General features: G+C 41.4%; 1 protein-coding gene across 2 annotated transcripts in view; it reads left to right on the top strand.

The window, feature by feature from the left end:
* Positions 1–15,203, top strand: part of LOC310930547 (A disintegrin and metalloproteinase with thrombospondin motifs 20) — a 78,642-nt gene extending 63,439 nt beyond the window's left edge. For both annotated transcript variants that reach the window (XM_083893573.1, XM_083893572.1), the window contains 11 exons: positions 797–964; positions 4,468–4,641; positions 6,039–6,215; positions 7,311–7,517; positions 7,687–7,816; positions 8,630–8,724; positions 8,840–8,934; positions 9,659–9,792; positions 11,734–11,825; positions 11,974–12,078; positions 12,316–15,203. In XM_083893573.1, the coding sequence (XP_083749699.1) occupies positions 797–964; positions 4,468–4,641; positions 6,039–6,215; positions 7,311–7,517; positions 7,687–7,816; positions 8,630–8,724; positions 8,840–8,934; positions 9,659–9,792; positions 11,734–11,825; positions 11,974–12,078; positions 12,316–12,405 (1,467 nt within the window). In that variant the 3' untranslated portion in view covers positions 12,406–15,203. The remainder of the gene's footprint in view (positions 1–796; positions 965–4,467; positions 4,642–6,038; positions 6,216–7,310; positions 7,518–7,686; positions 7,817–8,629; positions 8,725–8,839; positions 8,935–9,658; positions 9,793–11,733; positions 11,826–11,973; positions 12,079–12,315) is intronic.
* The last annotated feature ends 3,305 nt before the right edge of the window (positions 15,204–18,508 follow it).

Consider the following 18,508-nt stretch of genomic DNA (forward strand, 5'->3'; position numbering starts at 1 on the left):
GTGTGTGTGTCTGAGTGTTTCGGTGGAAAAAGGTTTCGGTTCGGAATCCGTTTGAGCTTTAGATTTGTTTACGGTGCATTCAGTTGGCCGTGAAATGCCCCGAGGAAGCTGCCGGGCTTTTGTGCTCAGCTCTAAGTCCTGTATACGTTGAACTAGAAGAAATATTTGTGTACGCCGATGTTCATTTCCATGGCTGTGTGTCAGTGTTGTGTTTCAAAACAAACAAGAAAATGTATAGATCTGTCCGTATTGGCACAAGGAAGGTTAATGGAACAGTGGCTCTGTTTTGTGTACATAAGTATAACATTTTCTTCAATGCGATTAAGGAATTTTGCACTTAATACATCACAATGGAAATGAAATAACATCATTAATAATTAAATATTGAAGCTGCAGTCTTCACACAAAGTCACGTGGCATTTGTTTTATGTCAAGACAGAGGCGAAGTGAGACGACTGCAAATGATTCAATTCAATATTCAAAGAAGTGCCAACAATAAGTATCAACTACCACTGTATACACACCAAGGCTCCCTCAGTCAGGTCTGATAGTGTTGCTTGACAGAGCCTGTTTTCAGATTTAGGGGTAGGATTTCTGGATCCAAATAATGTTACATCATTTCCATTCATGGAGACCAAAGTAGTTACACATAACAGCTTTAAACAACGTAATAAATGATCAAAACATTAAATCAGAATTCAATGCAGTGTTGAAGTGTTTACACTTGTTTAAAAACCACTTTCAGTAGAGATATACATCTATTAACCTTTCTCCACTCATCTGTCGTCCTCTTCAGTGCTCAGTGACTTGCGGTAGAGGGACCAAGACCAGGGAGATCTCCTGCGTCCTGCGGAATCAGACCAAAATCGAGGAGGAGCACTGCGTTCATCTGCCTCGGCCGCAAACGCGGAAAGCCTGTCGGGCGCAAGGATGCCCCACTTGGAAAGCCAATAAGTGGAAGGAGGTATGTTTGCTCTGTCTCCTCCGGCTCACAAAATAGCCGCTCGGGGCCCCCAACGAGAACAGTAACTGCCGCTAGCAACTGAGACACAAACACAAACACGGACTAACTGCTTCCCAGGGGCTGCAGATGTCGGACGTGTACACACGGAGCACCTGTCCAATCGCAGCGCAGTTTATTCTTTCTCCTGAATGTGATGTGTTATTTCCCTAAGCGTGCACTAAACACCACAGGGAGGGTGCACATTTGCACACCTGTTTATGTAGCGTACTGCATGTGTATACATATGTGTAAAAAAATATTGAAAGAAAATGAATTGTAGTGGTTGAAACACAGAAGGAGTTTTTCCCCTGTGGAAGCTTCTTTATTTATTTATTTCAGACCACGTGCTGACCAGAAACCATGTCAGAACCACTGTTGCATGACATACAAAATCCCGTTCATGCAAATCTTATTACGGATTTGTTTGTTGCTCAAATGCAAAAATGAGCCCGTGCTATATGAAACATAGAGAAGAAGAATATCCAGAGGTGCTGCTGCTGCGGTGCAAAAGCTTGGCCTCCCTTACAGATGAAAGCATGGCGTTCAGAACGAAATGACAAAATGTCCTGAAGCGTCACAGGTTTTCTGTCGCCATTGTACCATGAGTGCAACCAGACTCATGTGAGGTAAAAGCCATGCATGGAGGAGTCATGAGGGGGGGGCTTGAGGTCACAGTCATCATGGAGCCGACATGGTATCTGCTACCAAGAGCCTCTGTGTGCACCCGCCATGTCGTTTTTTTGGGCTCAAAGTCATACTGAGGTCATGGAGGTAGAGAAATGTTTAAAATCAAAGTCATCACAATATTGGAAAGACTGCTCAGAAACACATAATACTGCAAAAAAAAACTCTCTCTTTATTTGCTAATGCAAGATGAGATTTATTTTTCATAATCTCTGAAATGAGATGAAAATTTTCATCCGACGAGAGGGAAGATTTATATTTTACGAGATTTGTTTTGTTTGATTTCAATTTTCTCAACAGACCAGACAAATAAATCGACAAAATAAAATCTCATCTGTCCTCGTTTCAAAGGTAATGAAAGAATAAATCTCATCATCGAAGGATATTCTCTCCCTAGAAACGAACTTGTTATGCGTAAAAACCCCCCAAAAAAAGTTTGACGAAGAGCCTCGTCTACCTCCACTGGACTCTCCCCACTCTTTGAGGGTGTCCTCCTCCTCCTCCTCCTCCTCCTCCTCCTCCTCCTCCACTCCTCCCCTCTCACTCTCTCCTTCGCCGGTGTCTGGAAGCAATCATCGTTCCTCCACATACCACCAACAACCATGAAATCCTCAGCCCGAGCATAAAGACATGTTTTATATCTCCATATCCGTGCATGTGACAACTTCGGAACCTCAGCACCCACTGTTTTAAGTTATTCCCCAGCTCCTCGGCCCTCGCAGTCACCTCTGATGTGCGGGGGGGTGTAATGGGCAGCAGGGTTAGTGATGCTGCTTAAGTGAGGGTGGGCTTCTCTTTATTACTGGTTTCCAAGGATGCACAAATTACTCACCAAATGATTCGCTTACCACCTGTAATCCTGTGGTAATATGTTAAAGTTTTGATAAAACATTTGTTTAACTGAATTCCCCCCAAAAAATGTATAATGATATATAGAAACTTCTGTTGTTTGCCTATATCAGTGTGGAATTCTGGTTTTATTTGACCGTGGGTGATATGGGTGGATCTAAAAATGAGTTAAATATATAAATATATATATTAAATATGACTCAATATCACAAAAGATAAGCGTGAAAATATCTTTTTATTTGAATTAAATCACCTTAATAAAGTAATTTTCATGTATAGTTTCACAGCGTGAATACAAAGTGAGGTTTCTTTAGCAGTGACTAGGATCACTTACACAGCAGGCTCTATTTTCAGCCTTTGTAAAAAAGAAATATTTGATTTAATGGTCAGATTTCCTGTGGTGCTTTTTGTTCTCTTTCCAAACTCGAGGACTTGACCTTTCACATTCAGCCGCGCAACGATAACATATAATTGCAGTTAGAAAGCGAGCGACTCGAATACATCTGGAAGGTTTTCGGGAAATTTGATCCTCGCTGTATAATGTGCAGATTTTCTGACTGTGTGAATTTGTTTGGGGGGGGGGGGGGGGCGGGTGGAGATCAGCCTGATCATCTCAAGGTTCTGCAGAGTGCTTCTGCAGCAGTGTGCAGGTATGCTTCTCAAAAGCACATCAAAGAGATGAGAGAGATATCAGACCTCGGTGTGAAACCAAGTTATATGACTTACGAGGAAGTGCCAAACTGGCTTTGGTTTATTTAAGCACAACGTTACAGGAGCATCAAAGCAGCTGCGCGGACACTACGGACCAAACAAACACTTTAAAATGCCGTCACATTAAAGTGACTTTTTAAAAAATCTTTACGGAGAAATAATGTAGCCAATCAAAGCCATCCATCATCATGTCCGTAAAACACGCGATAGTGCTGGCAAGGGCAACAGTATCCGAAAACTGGAAGTCGGCGAAAAAGTTCTATTCTTGGCTCCACAGTGCAGCACAGAGTTCTACACAAACTTCCAGCCTCAGAGGATTTATCTGCCTGCAAATGATCACTTTTCCTAAATGCTAACTGCTGTTAGCTCCCAGTAGCCTCTGTGGCTGATGTCATTTCCTGTCCTTTAAGTGTCGTTTTACTTTTTTTTTACTTTTAAGGTGAACCTAAAGAGATACTACTAAACCGAGCGTTCTGAACAGGGCTGTTTTGTCAGGGTGATTGAACTGCTGTGATGCTTCATCCTTATGCTATTTTGACCAAAGCATGTCACAGACATGTTCATTAGTACACCAGGGAACTAGGTTAACTTGGAGAAATGGGGTATAATATGACTCCTTTAAGAAACACATATTATTCACCATTAACTCTGCGCTTACTAACATATATAAGTAGCATACTAGCTCTTTATGAAGCACGTATTAACACCTTCTTCTACATAACCTCCATTATGACGTGAATTAAGATTTTTCCTACATAAGGTGTTAATACGTGCTTAATATTTACTAATAAAGGGCTAATATGCTACTTAACCGCATGTTGGTAAGCACCTAGTTAATAGTGAATATGTGTTCTTGAATATAAAGAGTTACCAAGTTCTCATTAAATTGCATGGTTCACGCTGAGCTGCGTCCTCTCTTTTAACAGTTCCCCAGGTCTCGAAGTCAGTATTACCCTAACATCATCAATCATTGGGTTTATATTTGTTTTAATCACACTTTGAAAGCTCTTCTCCAGAGACACTCAAGAAATTGTACATTCACAGTTCATGTGCAGCCTCCACTGGAATGCCCTGAAAAATGATATAATTGCACTCGCAGCGGATAATATCCTCGCAGCTGTTGTCGAATGAGAAACAGAAGAACAAACACGTTGTAAACTGACTGACCCTTTTTTTCCCCCCTCTGTGTGTGTGTGTGTTGTGTGTGTCTGTTTAACTAGTGTTCTGTCACCTGTGGAGCGGGAGTTCAGACCCGAGACGTTAACTGCAGGCTCAAAGGCAGCGGGCGGGTCCGAGAGGATCTCTGTGATGCTCGCCAGCGTCCCGCTGTGACCCAACCGTGCCAAACTGCAGAGTGCACACATTTCTCCTGGGTCGCCGGTGAATGGAAGGAAGTGAGTAGAGAGTCTCACTCACTGCTAACCCCCCCCCCCCCCCCCCCCAACACACACACACACACCCTGTTTCCTCGTTCACAGTGTGAAACAGATGTAAAAGATGTTTAACCATCGTATTACGTTGTTTATTGGCTGAGTTCTCCACTTTTCTCCCTCTCTCTCTCTCTCCCTTTCTATCTGCACCGTTGAAACGTCGACCTGCAGGTGCTGCCTTGCGTCACTTGTGAGGGCTTTTCTGATCACTATCAGTCAGCACTTTGCGCCGTATCAAACCTCAAAGAAGCCATCGTCTCTTCGCTCCCGCTGATTATCGCTGCTTTGTGTCACACCACCCACCACACTTTTTTTCCCCCTTCTTGGCTCATCTATCTCTAATGTCCTCAGATGAGGACAGTCCTCCTGCTGCAGGAATGTGTTTGGCGTGTTCAGATTCTTGTCTGCGTTGTCCTTGAGAACTCACAGACACACAGATTTCTTCCACAGTCTTGATTCTAGTTCTCATTTTTAAATATTCTATAAAATATAACCGGGCCAATTTAAAGCGGAACTAGACCGGAACTTCCTATTATCGCTGTTTTTTTGGTGTGTATCTGCGTCATTGCCTTGTTTATGAAGCCCTGACGGTTCGAAACAAACAGTTCAGCCATTGCTAAGAACGTTGTGTTTTATTGTAATCTCGGGGCTCAACGAGATCACTGAAAATCCCGTAATAGTTACGTAAGCAGCGGTTCTCCTGAACAACCGATCGTCCTGCTCCGGGCGGTAGTCCGGGCACATCCGTACATTGAACCGCAGAAGAAGAATAACGTCCGTTGTGGAGGTGTTTCACGAGCAACAGTGTCTTCTGACTCTGGGTCTGACTCCGGTTTAAAGTCATAAAAGGGACTGCGGCGGGGAGTCGTGACGAAGCTATTTTTAAACACTGTTAAAACAATGTTCTGATAATGAGGAGCAGTGCATCCGCCGTTCCAGAGGGGGGCGCTGCGCTTCTGAGAACGGATGTGCTGGATAGTACTGGCCAATCACAAGACTCTGTCTTCTGGGGGTGAAAGTTCACTCTGAAATCTCGCAGCAGAAAAACACTGTCAGAAAAGAGGATTTCTATCGGCTAGTTCACAGCAACTAGGAGGTTTTTGACCATAAAAACAAGTTAATATATGTAAGTAGACTTCCATAACTAACATATATGTGCAACAGGACCACTCTATTTGAGCTTTAAGGTTGTTGGAGTCTCTGTGTGTGGCCATCTGGGAAACTAAACATAAAAGCAGGCGTCTATGATGATGATGATGATGCTGCTGAAAGTACAACACTGCCCCCCCTCTGTCAGCTCCTCTCCACCCTCACTGACTTTTTTTTCTTTTTGTTGTTGGATTTTTTTTTTTTTTTAATAGTGTAATGCGACCTGTGGAGAGGGCATGAGATCCAGGAAGGTGAGCTGTACTGGCCCAGGGAGGATGATGACACCCGTCCAGGGTGATTACTGTGACCCATCGTCCAAACCTCTCTCACTCCAAGGATGCCAGGGAATTCCCTGTCAGTACTCGTGGATCACGGGAGAATGGTCGCAGGTGGGAATAAAGGATTAAGTGACTTTGTTCTTGTTCTTCAGTTCTTTGTTGGGCTGTGCATTGGCAAGAATAAGGGAAACATTATGCTACACTGTGATATACTGGCATACTGTCATATATAATATTATTGCAATCCCACATCGTGAAAAGGTCTGTTTAAAGAAAACTCTGAGAGTAAAATAACAATGTATAGTTTTTAGTTCCTAGATAGAAGAGTGAAACGGCCAAAGCCTGCTCCCAATTACTGTTGGATACTTGAATGAAACACAGAGCAACTGCCATAAAATAACTGCAAAGTGTATTTCCTCATCCATACAGAGCTTTGGAAATTTGATACAATACCACAACATGAAATATCACAATATTTTAGTGAATAGATATAGAGAAGCTTCCATTCGTCCTGAACAAAGCAATATCCCTAACATTAACTTAACCATAATTCAAATCTTAGCCCTAAACTTAACCATTTCCTTATAAGTGAGGTTCTGCCTCATTAGGGTCAGGTTTCTGGTCTCCATGAGGACTACTGATCCTGACAAGGTCAAGGGGTATGGCAAAAAAGAGATACATGTACACACTAGAGCTGCAATGAACGATTATTTTCGTAATTGATTAATCTGTCGGTTATTTTCTTGATTAACCGATTAATCGTTGGGTCCATAAAATGTTCAAAAACGTTGATCAGTGTTTGTCAAACCTGGAAATGACGATGTTCTCGAACGTCTTCTTTTGCCCACAAACCAAAATGATTCAGTTTTAATGATTTCTTTGATATGTGGAGCAAAGAAATGAAGAGAGTATTCACATTTAAGAAAGTAAAACAATGATAAATCTTGTTTTAATAATGAAAAAGGCTTCAAACCGATTAATAGATTATCAAAATAGTTGACGGTTAATTGTTTCAGCTCTACTATACACACATAGGGTTAAAGGCAAAAAAAAAAAAAAAAAAACGTAGATAGATTCTTATAAACAGTAAGTAATTAGTGCCATAGTGAATCTTCTTACGTCTGTATCTGATGTCACTGCTCTGTGTAAACAGTAAGTCATGCCAGCATTGGTAACTGTCAGCATGTGTGTGTCTGTGTGTCTCAGTGCTCTGCCAGCTGTGGCGTTGGCTACCAGCAGCGTATCGTCTCCTGCTCTGCAGTTGCCTCTTCATCAGCGGCGCACCTGTACACTCCGTCCCAGCCGTCCTCTGCCAGCACCTACTGCCCTCAGCCTCACCCACCTGGCAACCGGCCGTGCCTCCTCAGGGACTGTCCACACACGACCTACTGGAAAGTTGGCCCGTGGAGCAAGGTGACACAGAAAGCGCTTATTCGGCCAATGAGGAGGCTAAACGTCAATTATACAGGACATTTGAACGACCCGTGACCTTCACAGTTCTGCTGTTGAATTTTGAGATTTGTGTAGATGGATTTGGCTGCAGCTTTATTTGTGTGTTTGTGTGTGTCTATGTGTGTGTCAGTGCTCACAGACCTGCGGCGCAGGAGTGATGGAGCGCAGGGTGGAGTGTGTGACGTCTAAAGGCCAAGCGTTCAAGCACTGCCGTCCATCAGAAAGACCAGAGTCTCGAACTGCATGTCAGGACAGAGAATGTGAGTCTTCTCTTCTCTTCTCTTCTCTTCTCTTCTCTTCTCTTCTCTTCTCTTCTCTTCTCTTCTCTTCTCTTCTCTTCTCCTCTCTTCTCTTCAGCTGCTTTTGCTGCCAACATGGAATGTGTAGAGTAATGGTCTTAAATTGACTGTGCAGTACAGTATAATGGCAGCCAACCCCGTGTCTGATTGTGTTTATAGAAAGTCCACTTGTTGCTTTGTGTTCACACATTAAGCAGAACGCCGACTCTCACTTAAAACCTCTCAGAGTGATTACTCGCTGGAACAATAAATAGGCAGTCGGCAGTTTTCAAATTGTCATATGGATAGTCTTTCAGAACGCCCTCGGGGCTGTGTGCTAGGACGTCCAAACACATATAGAAGTCGGCTGCGGGCCAGGCTTTGTAGGTTCCGCGCCTCCACATATCAGATGTTTCACTGCTGGAACACTGGACTGTTTCGCTTTTGCCAAGTCAGGCTCCAGCGAAATCAAAACGATGTGCAGGTGACGGCCAGCTCTGCAGTCAAGTGTTAATGCTAATTTGCGTCATGTGAGCTCACACAGCAAAGCCGGGACAACAAAGCTCACACAAAAAAACGAGACATTATCACTCTCACAGAAGAAGACAAGGTTGATCTAGGAGTAGTTTTTACTTTATTCGCTTTTCTGAATATTTCTGGCATGAACATGACAAAAGTCATATGAACAAAAAGTGGTGAAAACAAACCCTAAATATCACGACTTTGAAAAGGTCTTCAATGTCAAACCTTTCTCCGTCTTCACTCTCCTTCCTCTGCTCATATTTCTTCTTCTAGGTCAATTGTTTGCTTCCTGCCGAGAGGTCCAGATGAGGCAGGGAGTGAGGATCGATGGGGAGTACTACCTCAAAGTCAGGTCCCGCATCCTGCAGGTTTGTGTGTGTTCTGTCACAGCATCACCCACACACACACACACACACACACACACACACATCACGACTCTGCAGGCTCTCATTTTGTATTGTCTTAAAATGTGTTTGGCCATAGATTTACTGTGCCGAAATGCAGACCGATTTCCCCAAGGAGTACGTGACCTTGCGAAGCGGTCAGACAGACAACTTCTCTGAGGTGTATGGACACAGGTGTGTATAATGCAGCTGTGACAGGTTCAGGAGAACACTACCGTTCAAAAGTTTGGGCTCACTTAGAAATGTCCTTGTTTTTGAAGGGAAAGCACTTTTTTTTCAATGAATATAACATTAAATGAATCAGAAATACAGTCTATACATTGTTAATGTGGTAAAAGACTATTCTAGCTGCAAACGTCTGGTTTTTAATGGAATATATACATAGGTGTCCAGTGTTCGAATGGTACATTGTGTTTGCTAATCACGTTAGAAGGCTATTGGATGATTAGAAAACCCTTGTGCAACGATGTTAGCACAGTTAAAAACAGTTTTGCTGGTTCTTTGACGAAAGGGCAAAATTATTATTTTGAATAAAAAAGTCAAGTCAAGTCAAGGTACTTTATTTGTCCCCGAATGAGGCAATTTGTTGTGCAGCAATAGTACAATACAGATCACACACAATTACACACACACACACAGTTAAAAGGTTGCCTAACTTGCAGGCATAGTTAAAAAAAAACATTATTTCTAATGTTGTCAATGTCTTGACTATTATGTTCTATTCATTTTGCAACTCTTTTGATGAATATAAGAGTGAGTTTTAATGGAAAACACAAAAAACATTGTACAGGTGACCCCAAACTTTTGAACGGCAGTGTAGCTTTGTGTGTGTGCTCAGATTGCTGTTGTGTTTGTCTTAAATAAATCCACATACTCTTTGTCTGTCCTTCACACAAAGGTTGCTGAACCCCTTTGAATGCCCGTACAACGGCAGCCGAAGACAAGACTGCGATTGCAAGAGCGACTACTCAGCGGCCGGGTACACGGTCTTCCACAAAATCCGTCTGGACCTGAGTTCCCTGAGAATAATGCGTGCGTAATTACTGTTTGACTGTTGTGAGACCACACACTGGTGCTGTTTTAACCTCTCGGACGCCTCCACCACTCGGTGCCGATGTGACCTCCTTCGAAAAGTCTGGGCTGACGATGCAATACGTGACAACCACCGCCTCTGAAATCAAAAATAATGACCTCTCCACGTGCTCCACGCTCACATCACTAGGCGAGGTCTTCAAACCGGGGGCCTCTCGGGGCCAAACACATGAGCGCAGGAATAATGGAATGCATGCATGCATGCGTACACATCGAGACATGCGTGTCTGCTCTCTGGCACACACAGTACGCCCGTGATGCTGCCTCGCACGTCCTTTCTAGCGGCGAAAGCACGCGAGCCGACGATACAAAGCACGTACGCGCTGCTGTCACATCATTATCAAACACTTCGCAAGCGATCACGTCTCGTATATTCACACACACACGTCTTCAGGCGGTGCTCATTATAACAGTCAGCTCCACCTTCCCTGTTGTGTCCAAGTATGCCTTTGATTAGAGTTTGTGGATGTGTGTGGATGTGTGTGTGTGTGTGAGAGAGAGAAGTTGGTTAAGGTTTAAGGATTAGAATTTACACAGTCATCCTCCTATCTTCTTCCTCCTCTGGTTTTGGGCCTTGACAGCACATGTTCCCACCCTCCCACCCTCCCTCCCTCTGCATGGTACTCATTTGGCTTTCAGGCGGAAGAGAGCTGGGGGGTAATGAGTTCAAGATGAATGGATCATTAGGAAGAGGCACTGTTTCAGTGTTCCTTATGAATTCAAGTGAAGTCAAGTACTTGTCATGGGCCTTCATGAATGACAACGCAGAGTAAACTGACAATGATTAAACATTTAAACCGAAGACAGAGCCAACGTAATGATTCACTGAATCCAAAATGTAAAGAAAAGGGTTTGAGATACATAACAATATATCCACAGGTCTTAAAAATTATTAAAATAGTCTTAATCACAATCACAATCACTGGCTCCACAGTGCAGCACAGAGTTCTACACAAACTTTCAGCCTCAGAGGATTTATCTGTCCAGTGGACACATGTTATATGACGGCCTGCTAGAGCCTGCAAATGATCACTTTTCCAAATGCTAACTGCTGTTAGCTCCCAGTAGCCTCTGTGGCTGATGTCATTTCCTGTCCCTTAAGTTTCGTTTTACTTTTTCTTAAGGTGGACCTAAAGAGATTCTACTAAACTGAGCGTTCTGAACAGGGCTGTTTTGGCAGAGTGATTGAACTGCTGTGGTGCTTCATCTTTATGGTATTTTGACCAAAGCATGTCACAGACATGTTCATTAGGACACCAGGGAACTAGTTTAACTTGGAGAAACAGGGTATAATATGACCCCTTTAAAAGAGTCTTCATGATGTATTAAATTTTGTTCATAGAGTTTGACTGCCAAAAAGTATGGATGAATGTTTTTATACGAATCGCATTAAATTATTTATTATATATTGCAAACTAAAACTGTTTTGTAAGTTAAATATGTGTCGCTGATTACAGCTTGAAGTGGCGATAAGGTCTTAAAAATATTTTGAGAAGGTTTTGAAAAAGCCTTAACTGTTGTAGTTTAGGGTAGTTTAATATTTTGTGCATAAAAGCAGAGAGATAAACTCAGTAGCTCAGCAACTCTGACGTCATAACAAGGTCATACATTGAGGTTTTATTCTTAAAAATGTGCTTGTTAGTTACACTAACACTGAATCTGAAGTATTTGAGATGCTTTCAGATTCAAACTTCAACGTAAGAAACTTGTGTGGATAAGTGACAATGAAGTGACATCAGCTCTGCAGTGAGATAGAATTGCATACACTGTAGTAGCTGATCTCCCGTGTTTGGTTATACTATATTTCTGCACAGCTGCCTCTACTCAAACCTCTGCTGTTTCTCAAAGTGACTTTGGATCTGCGTCTTTTCTCTTCACCAGTCACGGACCTCCAGTTTTCCCAGACCCTCCTCGGACGACCTGTGCCCTTTGCTACGGCAGGAGATTGTTATAGTGCAGCCAAGTGTCCACAGGTCAGTGAAACACTGTACATCGTGCCCTCAAACTCGTATGTTAAAAGGTTCCCCCGAACGTCAAATATACCAAATATTTGATTATTCTGCAAATAGGAAAAATTCTTGACTGCTCTGAAATAACTGTCTGATACAATAATGTTCACAGGGCCAATTCAGCATTAATCTGATTGGCACCAGCCTCAAAGTGTCCGAGGCCACCAAGTGGACATCTCAGGGCAACTATGTTTCCGTCAAAGTCCATAGATCTGAGGTAAGAAACTAATGTATAGCTTCAAAAATGCTTGTCTTTTGTTTTTTTTTGTCTTTTACTGGGATATCTGTACTACATGTTGGGTCTCGGAGTATCTCTGAAAATGTCATCAGAATTCCCGTGTTGTATTTCCATCTGATTCATTGAAGAGGAATCCCCAGCGACATTTATGAAGCTGCCCTTTGCCCACTCTCTCCCCCTCTCATTTGTCTTTTTTTTGTTTTGTTTTGTTTGTAGGACGGGACAAGAATCTACGGTCGCTGCGGTGGTTTCTGTGGGAAGTGCATTCCCCAGGCTCACAACGGCCTCGTCCTTGAAGTCTACTGAGGGCCATGCAGAGACCAAACCCCCTAAATTTTTACCCACAAGACAGCAGAACAGGAACACATACGATGTCAGGAATCTGTTTGAGCCTGTAATCGTCTACGGGAGTGGTCGAGGTGCATCAAACAGTTCTCATTCTACAATACTGTAGTAACATCCCACACGGCAGCTACATCATAGAAGACGCTGTGTACGTGCAGTGCCACAGGGACAACTGTCAGCTCCTTTATCCAACTCTGAAGAGGAGGCAGATACGTGGCTGTCAAACACACCTGTGCTCGGAAAACCTCAAGTGTTATTGTTTTGGGACACTGTAATGGATCATGCAAAGGGACATCTCATTTCACAATGTATTGGGAAATCAAACAAGCAAAAGACGATAAACCAGAATTAGCCTCTGTTATCTGGAAAACAAATCTGCCCTCTGTGGTATTTTGTGAAGCTATTTTTCTGGTTTCTGACACCTTTCCTGGTATCATTTCCATGTAGTGCCTGGAACTAACATGTATATATCTGTTTCCTTCCATGTTACAGAGATAATCACATCCACTTACCTACATTACTTTTTTGCAGCCCTCAAGTGATAACGATGTGCTCCATGCAGACATTGGTCTCGTATGTAAGTATGTATTGTACAAACTTACAAACAAAAACAGAACATACACTACCGTTCAAAGGTTTGGGGTCACCTATACAATTTTTTTGTGTTTTCCATTAAAAGTCACTCAAAACGAATAGAAGATATAGTCAAGACATTGACAAGATTAGAAATAATGATTTTACTCAAAATAATAATTTTGCCCTTTCGTCAAAGAACCAGCAAAACTGTTTTCAGCTGTGCTAACATCATTGCACAAGGGTTTTCAAGGGTTTTCTAATCATTCAATAGCCTTCTAACGCGATTAGCAAACACAATGTACCATTAGAACACTGGAGAGATGGTTGCTGGAAATGGGCCTCTATACACCTATGTATATATTCCATTAAAAACCAGACGTTTGCAACTACAATAGTCGTTTACCACATTAACAATGTATAGAGTGTATTTATGATTCATTTAATGTTATATTCATTGAAAAAAAGGTGCTTTTCCTTAAAAAATAAGGACATTTCTAAGTGACCCTAAACTTTTGAACGGCAGTGCACAAAAGTAGTGTTTGATAGATCACTGAGCTGTGCTGTGCTGTGTGTTGGCCCTTGTTTTACATTCGTTTAGATGTATGAAGCAATCATCCACATACAGTTTAGTTTAGTTTGTCAGCAGTGTCATGGACATGAAATAACTATGTGCCAGTTTGTATTATTAATAGTTAGTCTAAAGCTCCTAAACCACCTGGAAACTCTTCTGAGAGACACACGTCGTTTCACTTCACTTCACTGGGCTGAAACAGTATTACGGACTTGGTGCTAGATTTGAAGACTATTGGTGCATTGATAGTGGAATATTTGTCGTGCCTCACTGTGTCAAACGAAAATTGAAAAAATTGATGAACTGGCATACACAGTTAGTTGTTTTTTTTGTTTTTTTTTAATGCAAGAACTGGTTTAGTGGCTCTGTTACTTTAGAAAGGATTAACTAGAAACTTTTTTTCAACTGGTGACTGTTTTCTGTAACTGGTCAAGAGACAAAACTAAACACCAGTACCATGAGGAAAGAACTGAAATATATATTTTTTATTTGTTTAATAATATTTGTGACTTTTTCAAACCACGAGAATTCCTTTTTTTTTCCTTAGATTTTTATTAGTGTTAGTGCACACGTACAAGTTCTCATTTTTTTATGCCGCAACACAGTATCAAGTGTGAACGGTGTTACTTCACACCTTCCTTTGGGCCTATATATCGTAGGTATTTGCAACCCCTACCTCTCACAAACCTCCATCCTCTACTGAGATATATGTTGTAATATATTTATGTCTGACCATATTTATTCTGTATTGACTCGTAGATACGTTAATGTACAGTGACTACTATCAGCAGAGAAGCCATTGTCTGATGGTATTAGTCCGTATAACCACTAACCCTTAGGTGAGGATCTTTTCAATGGTGCTTGTGATCTACTGTAATTACCTCTGATCTTGAGAAGGACAAACACTCGCTTTGGGAATAACACGTTCCGCCTGTGACAGAGTTTCAGTTCACTCTAACAGACGGGGTTTTTCGACTAATTAGACGCATGCTGAATTGCACGACTAAATATGGCAACCTTTCACCACGAAGACTACTACGATCCTATTAAATACGTCCTGGTACTCCCATTGTTAAGCTTTAACCAAAGTCAGATGATAGATGCAGATTATTATTTTATTTTTCTTCTTCTCAGACAATGCAGCTTCTTTTGATGGAAATGATGGCTGAAAAAAAAAAAAAAAAAAAAGAGAGCAGCTAGAAAACCTTTGACTGTCATTCAATATTTTTATGATGGTCAATTGTTCTATGAGGTCTGTATCAGAAATTTAAAGAATACTTGATGCACTATGTGCCATGAATTTTGTAGAAAGGTAATCATGTTTTTTTTTTGTAATAACCATTAAGATTTGTAACTTATGATATATATGTGTATTTTTATTATTCATACTTGAATTGTAAACCGTGTGCTAAAATATTGAGTGGGCATTGTACTGAATAGAGAAATAGTGTTCTGGTTCGCCTCGCTTTATCCAAAGATGTTTTTTTTAAGAATCATATTATGTGCCTGCAGTATGTGTGTAGCCTGTGTTTAAGGAAATGAATGATTTATTCTGGTGCTATGGTTACTAATCATACCAATACTGTATGTCATGCTACTACATGTACTAACACTGTCGGAAATTAGGTATTAATAAAACGTGCTTTTACGGCTGACATAGGGTTGATTTATGTCGTGTTTAAAATAAAAGTATTGAATGAGAAAAGTGATGAGTGAAAGGTTTTGCCTCATCAGTGACATTTGTTAATAAAGAGCAGCGCTGGTGCTTGTGGTTGCCAGATTGTGTCTCCATTTGGACTCACTTAGTGGTGCAGGGTGCAACATAACGTCCCTGGTTTCAGTTGTACTTAAAGGACGCAAAAACCTTTAAAGCGGAACTAGACCGGAAGTTCCTATTATCGCTGTTTTTTTTGGTGTGTATCTGCGTCATTACCTTGTTTATTAAGCCCTGACGGTTCGAAACAAACAGTTCAGCCATTGCTGAGAACGTTGTGTTTTATTGTAATCTCAGGGCTCAACGAGATCACTGAAAATCCCGTAATAGTTACATAAGCAGCGGTTCTCCTGAACAACCGATCGTCCTCCTCCGGGCGGTAGTCCGGTCACATCCGGTTACGTACATTGAACCGCAGAAGAAGAATAATGTCCGTTGTGGAGGTGTTTCACGAGCAACAGTGTCTTCTGACTCTGGGTCTGACTCCGGTTTAAAGTCATAAAAGGGACTGTGGCGGGGAGTCGTGACGAAGCTATTTTTAAACACTGTTAAAACAATGTTTTGATAATGAGGAGCAGTGCATCCACCGTTCCAGAGGGGGGCGCTGCGCTTCTGAGAACGGATGTGCTGGATAGTACTGGCCAATCACAAGACTCTGTCTCCTGGGGGTGAAAGTTCACTCTGAAACATCGCGGCTGAAAAACACTGTCAGAAAAGAGGATTTCTATCGGCTAGGTTACAGAAACTAGGAGGTTTTTGACCATAAAAACAAGTTAATATATGTAAGTAGACCTCCATAACTAACATATATGTGCAACAGGACCACTCTATGTGACCTTTAAGTCCACTTCTCACAGAAGTGCAAATTCTGGTGGATCTGGAAACCGCTGAAGAGATCAGCTGCCCATAGAGTCACTGTTCATTCAATGATGTCAAAATCATTGAATGAGCTAACCCCCCCCCCCCCTGTAAGCTTAACAAACTTCAGTTGGAAAGTACCGATTTCAAGTGACTGTGTCACCAAAATGACTCCGTAATAAAAGGGCAGGTACTTCAGGAAAAAGGCCAACTGTCTATATACAAGCCACTTTTCCAGGGCTCATTGCACACAGATAGCTTTGTACGTTAAATGAAAACAGATACTGTGGTCCCTCAAGAGCTGCTTTGATTGCTTGCCAAAAGTCTGCCTTGGTTCCTAAAAAATCTAATCTCAGGATTTGGGAGAGTCCTGAAGCACGACAACAACTCCCCTCAAAAGTTCTCCGGTGAAATCGAGCTGTACCTCGGGTTCTTTTCCAGGCTTCCCGTGGCCTGTTGTGCTGTGTGCACAAACCAGACATCTTTAATGACTTCAACTGAAAAATACAGACATGCACCGGGGATCCTCATAAAAGACAGCGATGGTTGATGTTTACTGTGTTTACTGAGAGTCTGCTTTGAGGTAAGCGTGCAGACATTCCAGTGCAATCTGCAGCTGCAACCTGCTCTGAGAGAGAGAGAGAGGGAGAGAGAGAGAAACTGCGTTAAACTGTATTAAAATGACTGAAACAACACACGTTTGCAATCTTTGATTAAAGCCAATGCAAACTAACACGTCACTGACATGGTTCACTTTAATGGGGTGTTTGTTTTAGTTGGAGTGAAATGACTCGCATTCAGTTTCTATCTTGCTCCGTCTTTGATAGACAAGTTACAAGGCAATAAAATACCCATGTATCTAGTATTTGCAGATATATCGGCACATAAAATGCATGTTTATTCTGAAGGTCGAAAAGAAAACATTAAAGAACATTCAACAGTTAATCATAATGCTGGTAAATTGTGCACAGTAAAAGGCAAGCAACACCCCTGAATGTTATTCTCATAAACTGAGCAAACAGTGACCCCTAGTGTCTAAAACCAGACGTTATATTAGAAATATGCAGTTGAATTTAGATGTATCCTTGGATGTAGTTATGTCATGTTATGAAGGCTCTAATGTAATGATATATATGCACAACATGAACAATTAGCAAACAGAGCTTTTTGCAGAGCTTTACACATTTATTAGATCACCACCCAAAGCCACAGCTGCTCTAAATAAACCGCACTGGTAATTATCCTATTTGGAACAGATTTTTATTTATTTATTTTTTAAAGGGTCAAATTTTGGACGACATAGTATAGTAGAGTATAACGTTTTTGTCAAATTTTGGACCAGAAAAATTCAAAATTCCCTCTCCTAAATCCTATTTAATGTTTCTGTTATGGTTAATACACAAATATGTAGAAGCTCTTTGACCAAAGTGATAATTTTAATGCTGAAATATGATTATTATTGTTATCCATGAATTTTCAAATGCACTGTTTTACAAAAAAAACAAAAAAAAAACAGAGAAAATAATAACGTACATGATTATTTCCTGACTAAGATGTCGAATTATGGTTAATTATTTGCATTCCTGAACATAAATGTTTGTTTTAGTGGTTGATTGTTATGCTTGACAGAGAGCCGGCTCAAATTTGGGTAACAATTGGTGAATTCCGTTTGTCATTTGCCAAACAAATAACGATATTACGTTAATATTTTTGGTTTTCAACAAACACATTGGTCTCACAGTAGTATTGCGCTTACTTTTAATGGAATTAAACTAAACTAGTGTGTAAATACAGTATGAAGTTCACTGCAAAAACATACACGCACCTCTATCGCTCACCAGTAGATGGTGGCAAAGCATCAGGAAACCAACACTTAAGTTTATGGCTTTCTTTCTTTCTTTCTTGACACTAATGCAAATGGGAAAAAGACATTTTCATCAATCATTTCTACAATTGTCTTTAATATGTAAGTAAGTCCTGTCTTAATGGTATTTTTGGAGGTCTGGTTTAGTGTCATTATATGCTGAGGCTGCTCATTAGAAAACCGGTTTCCGTGCGATTGTGTCAATGTTCACTGAGTGATTGCTGTGGCTTAATAGATAGTTTTAAATATGTTATGAACTCCGGCCTTTTTTACAGTGTGGATAATTAACTACAGAAGCAACATCAGTGGACGCAAACATGAATTTTCCCAGTTCTGCAGTGGAGAAGGAGGATGGTCCACATTATTGGAGGTCGCTGTTGCTAAGAGGCGGTTGTTTAAGTGAGCTTAAACCCTTGTATACAGTACCTCACACATACTCGCATTACTCTCACCCACCCAGCCACCCCGCACTCGCACTCTC

This window comes from Microchirus variegatus, assembly GCF_963457635.1.
Source record: "Microchirus variegatus genome assembly, chromosome: 8".
NCBI lineage: Eukaryota > Metazoa > Chordata > Actinopteri > Pleuronectiformes > Soleidae > Microchirus > Microchirus variegatus.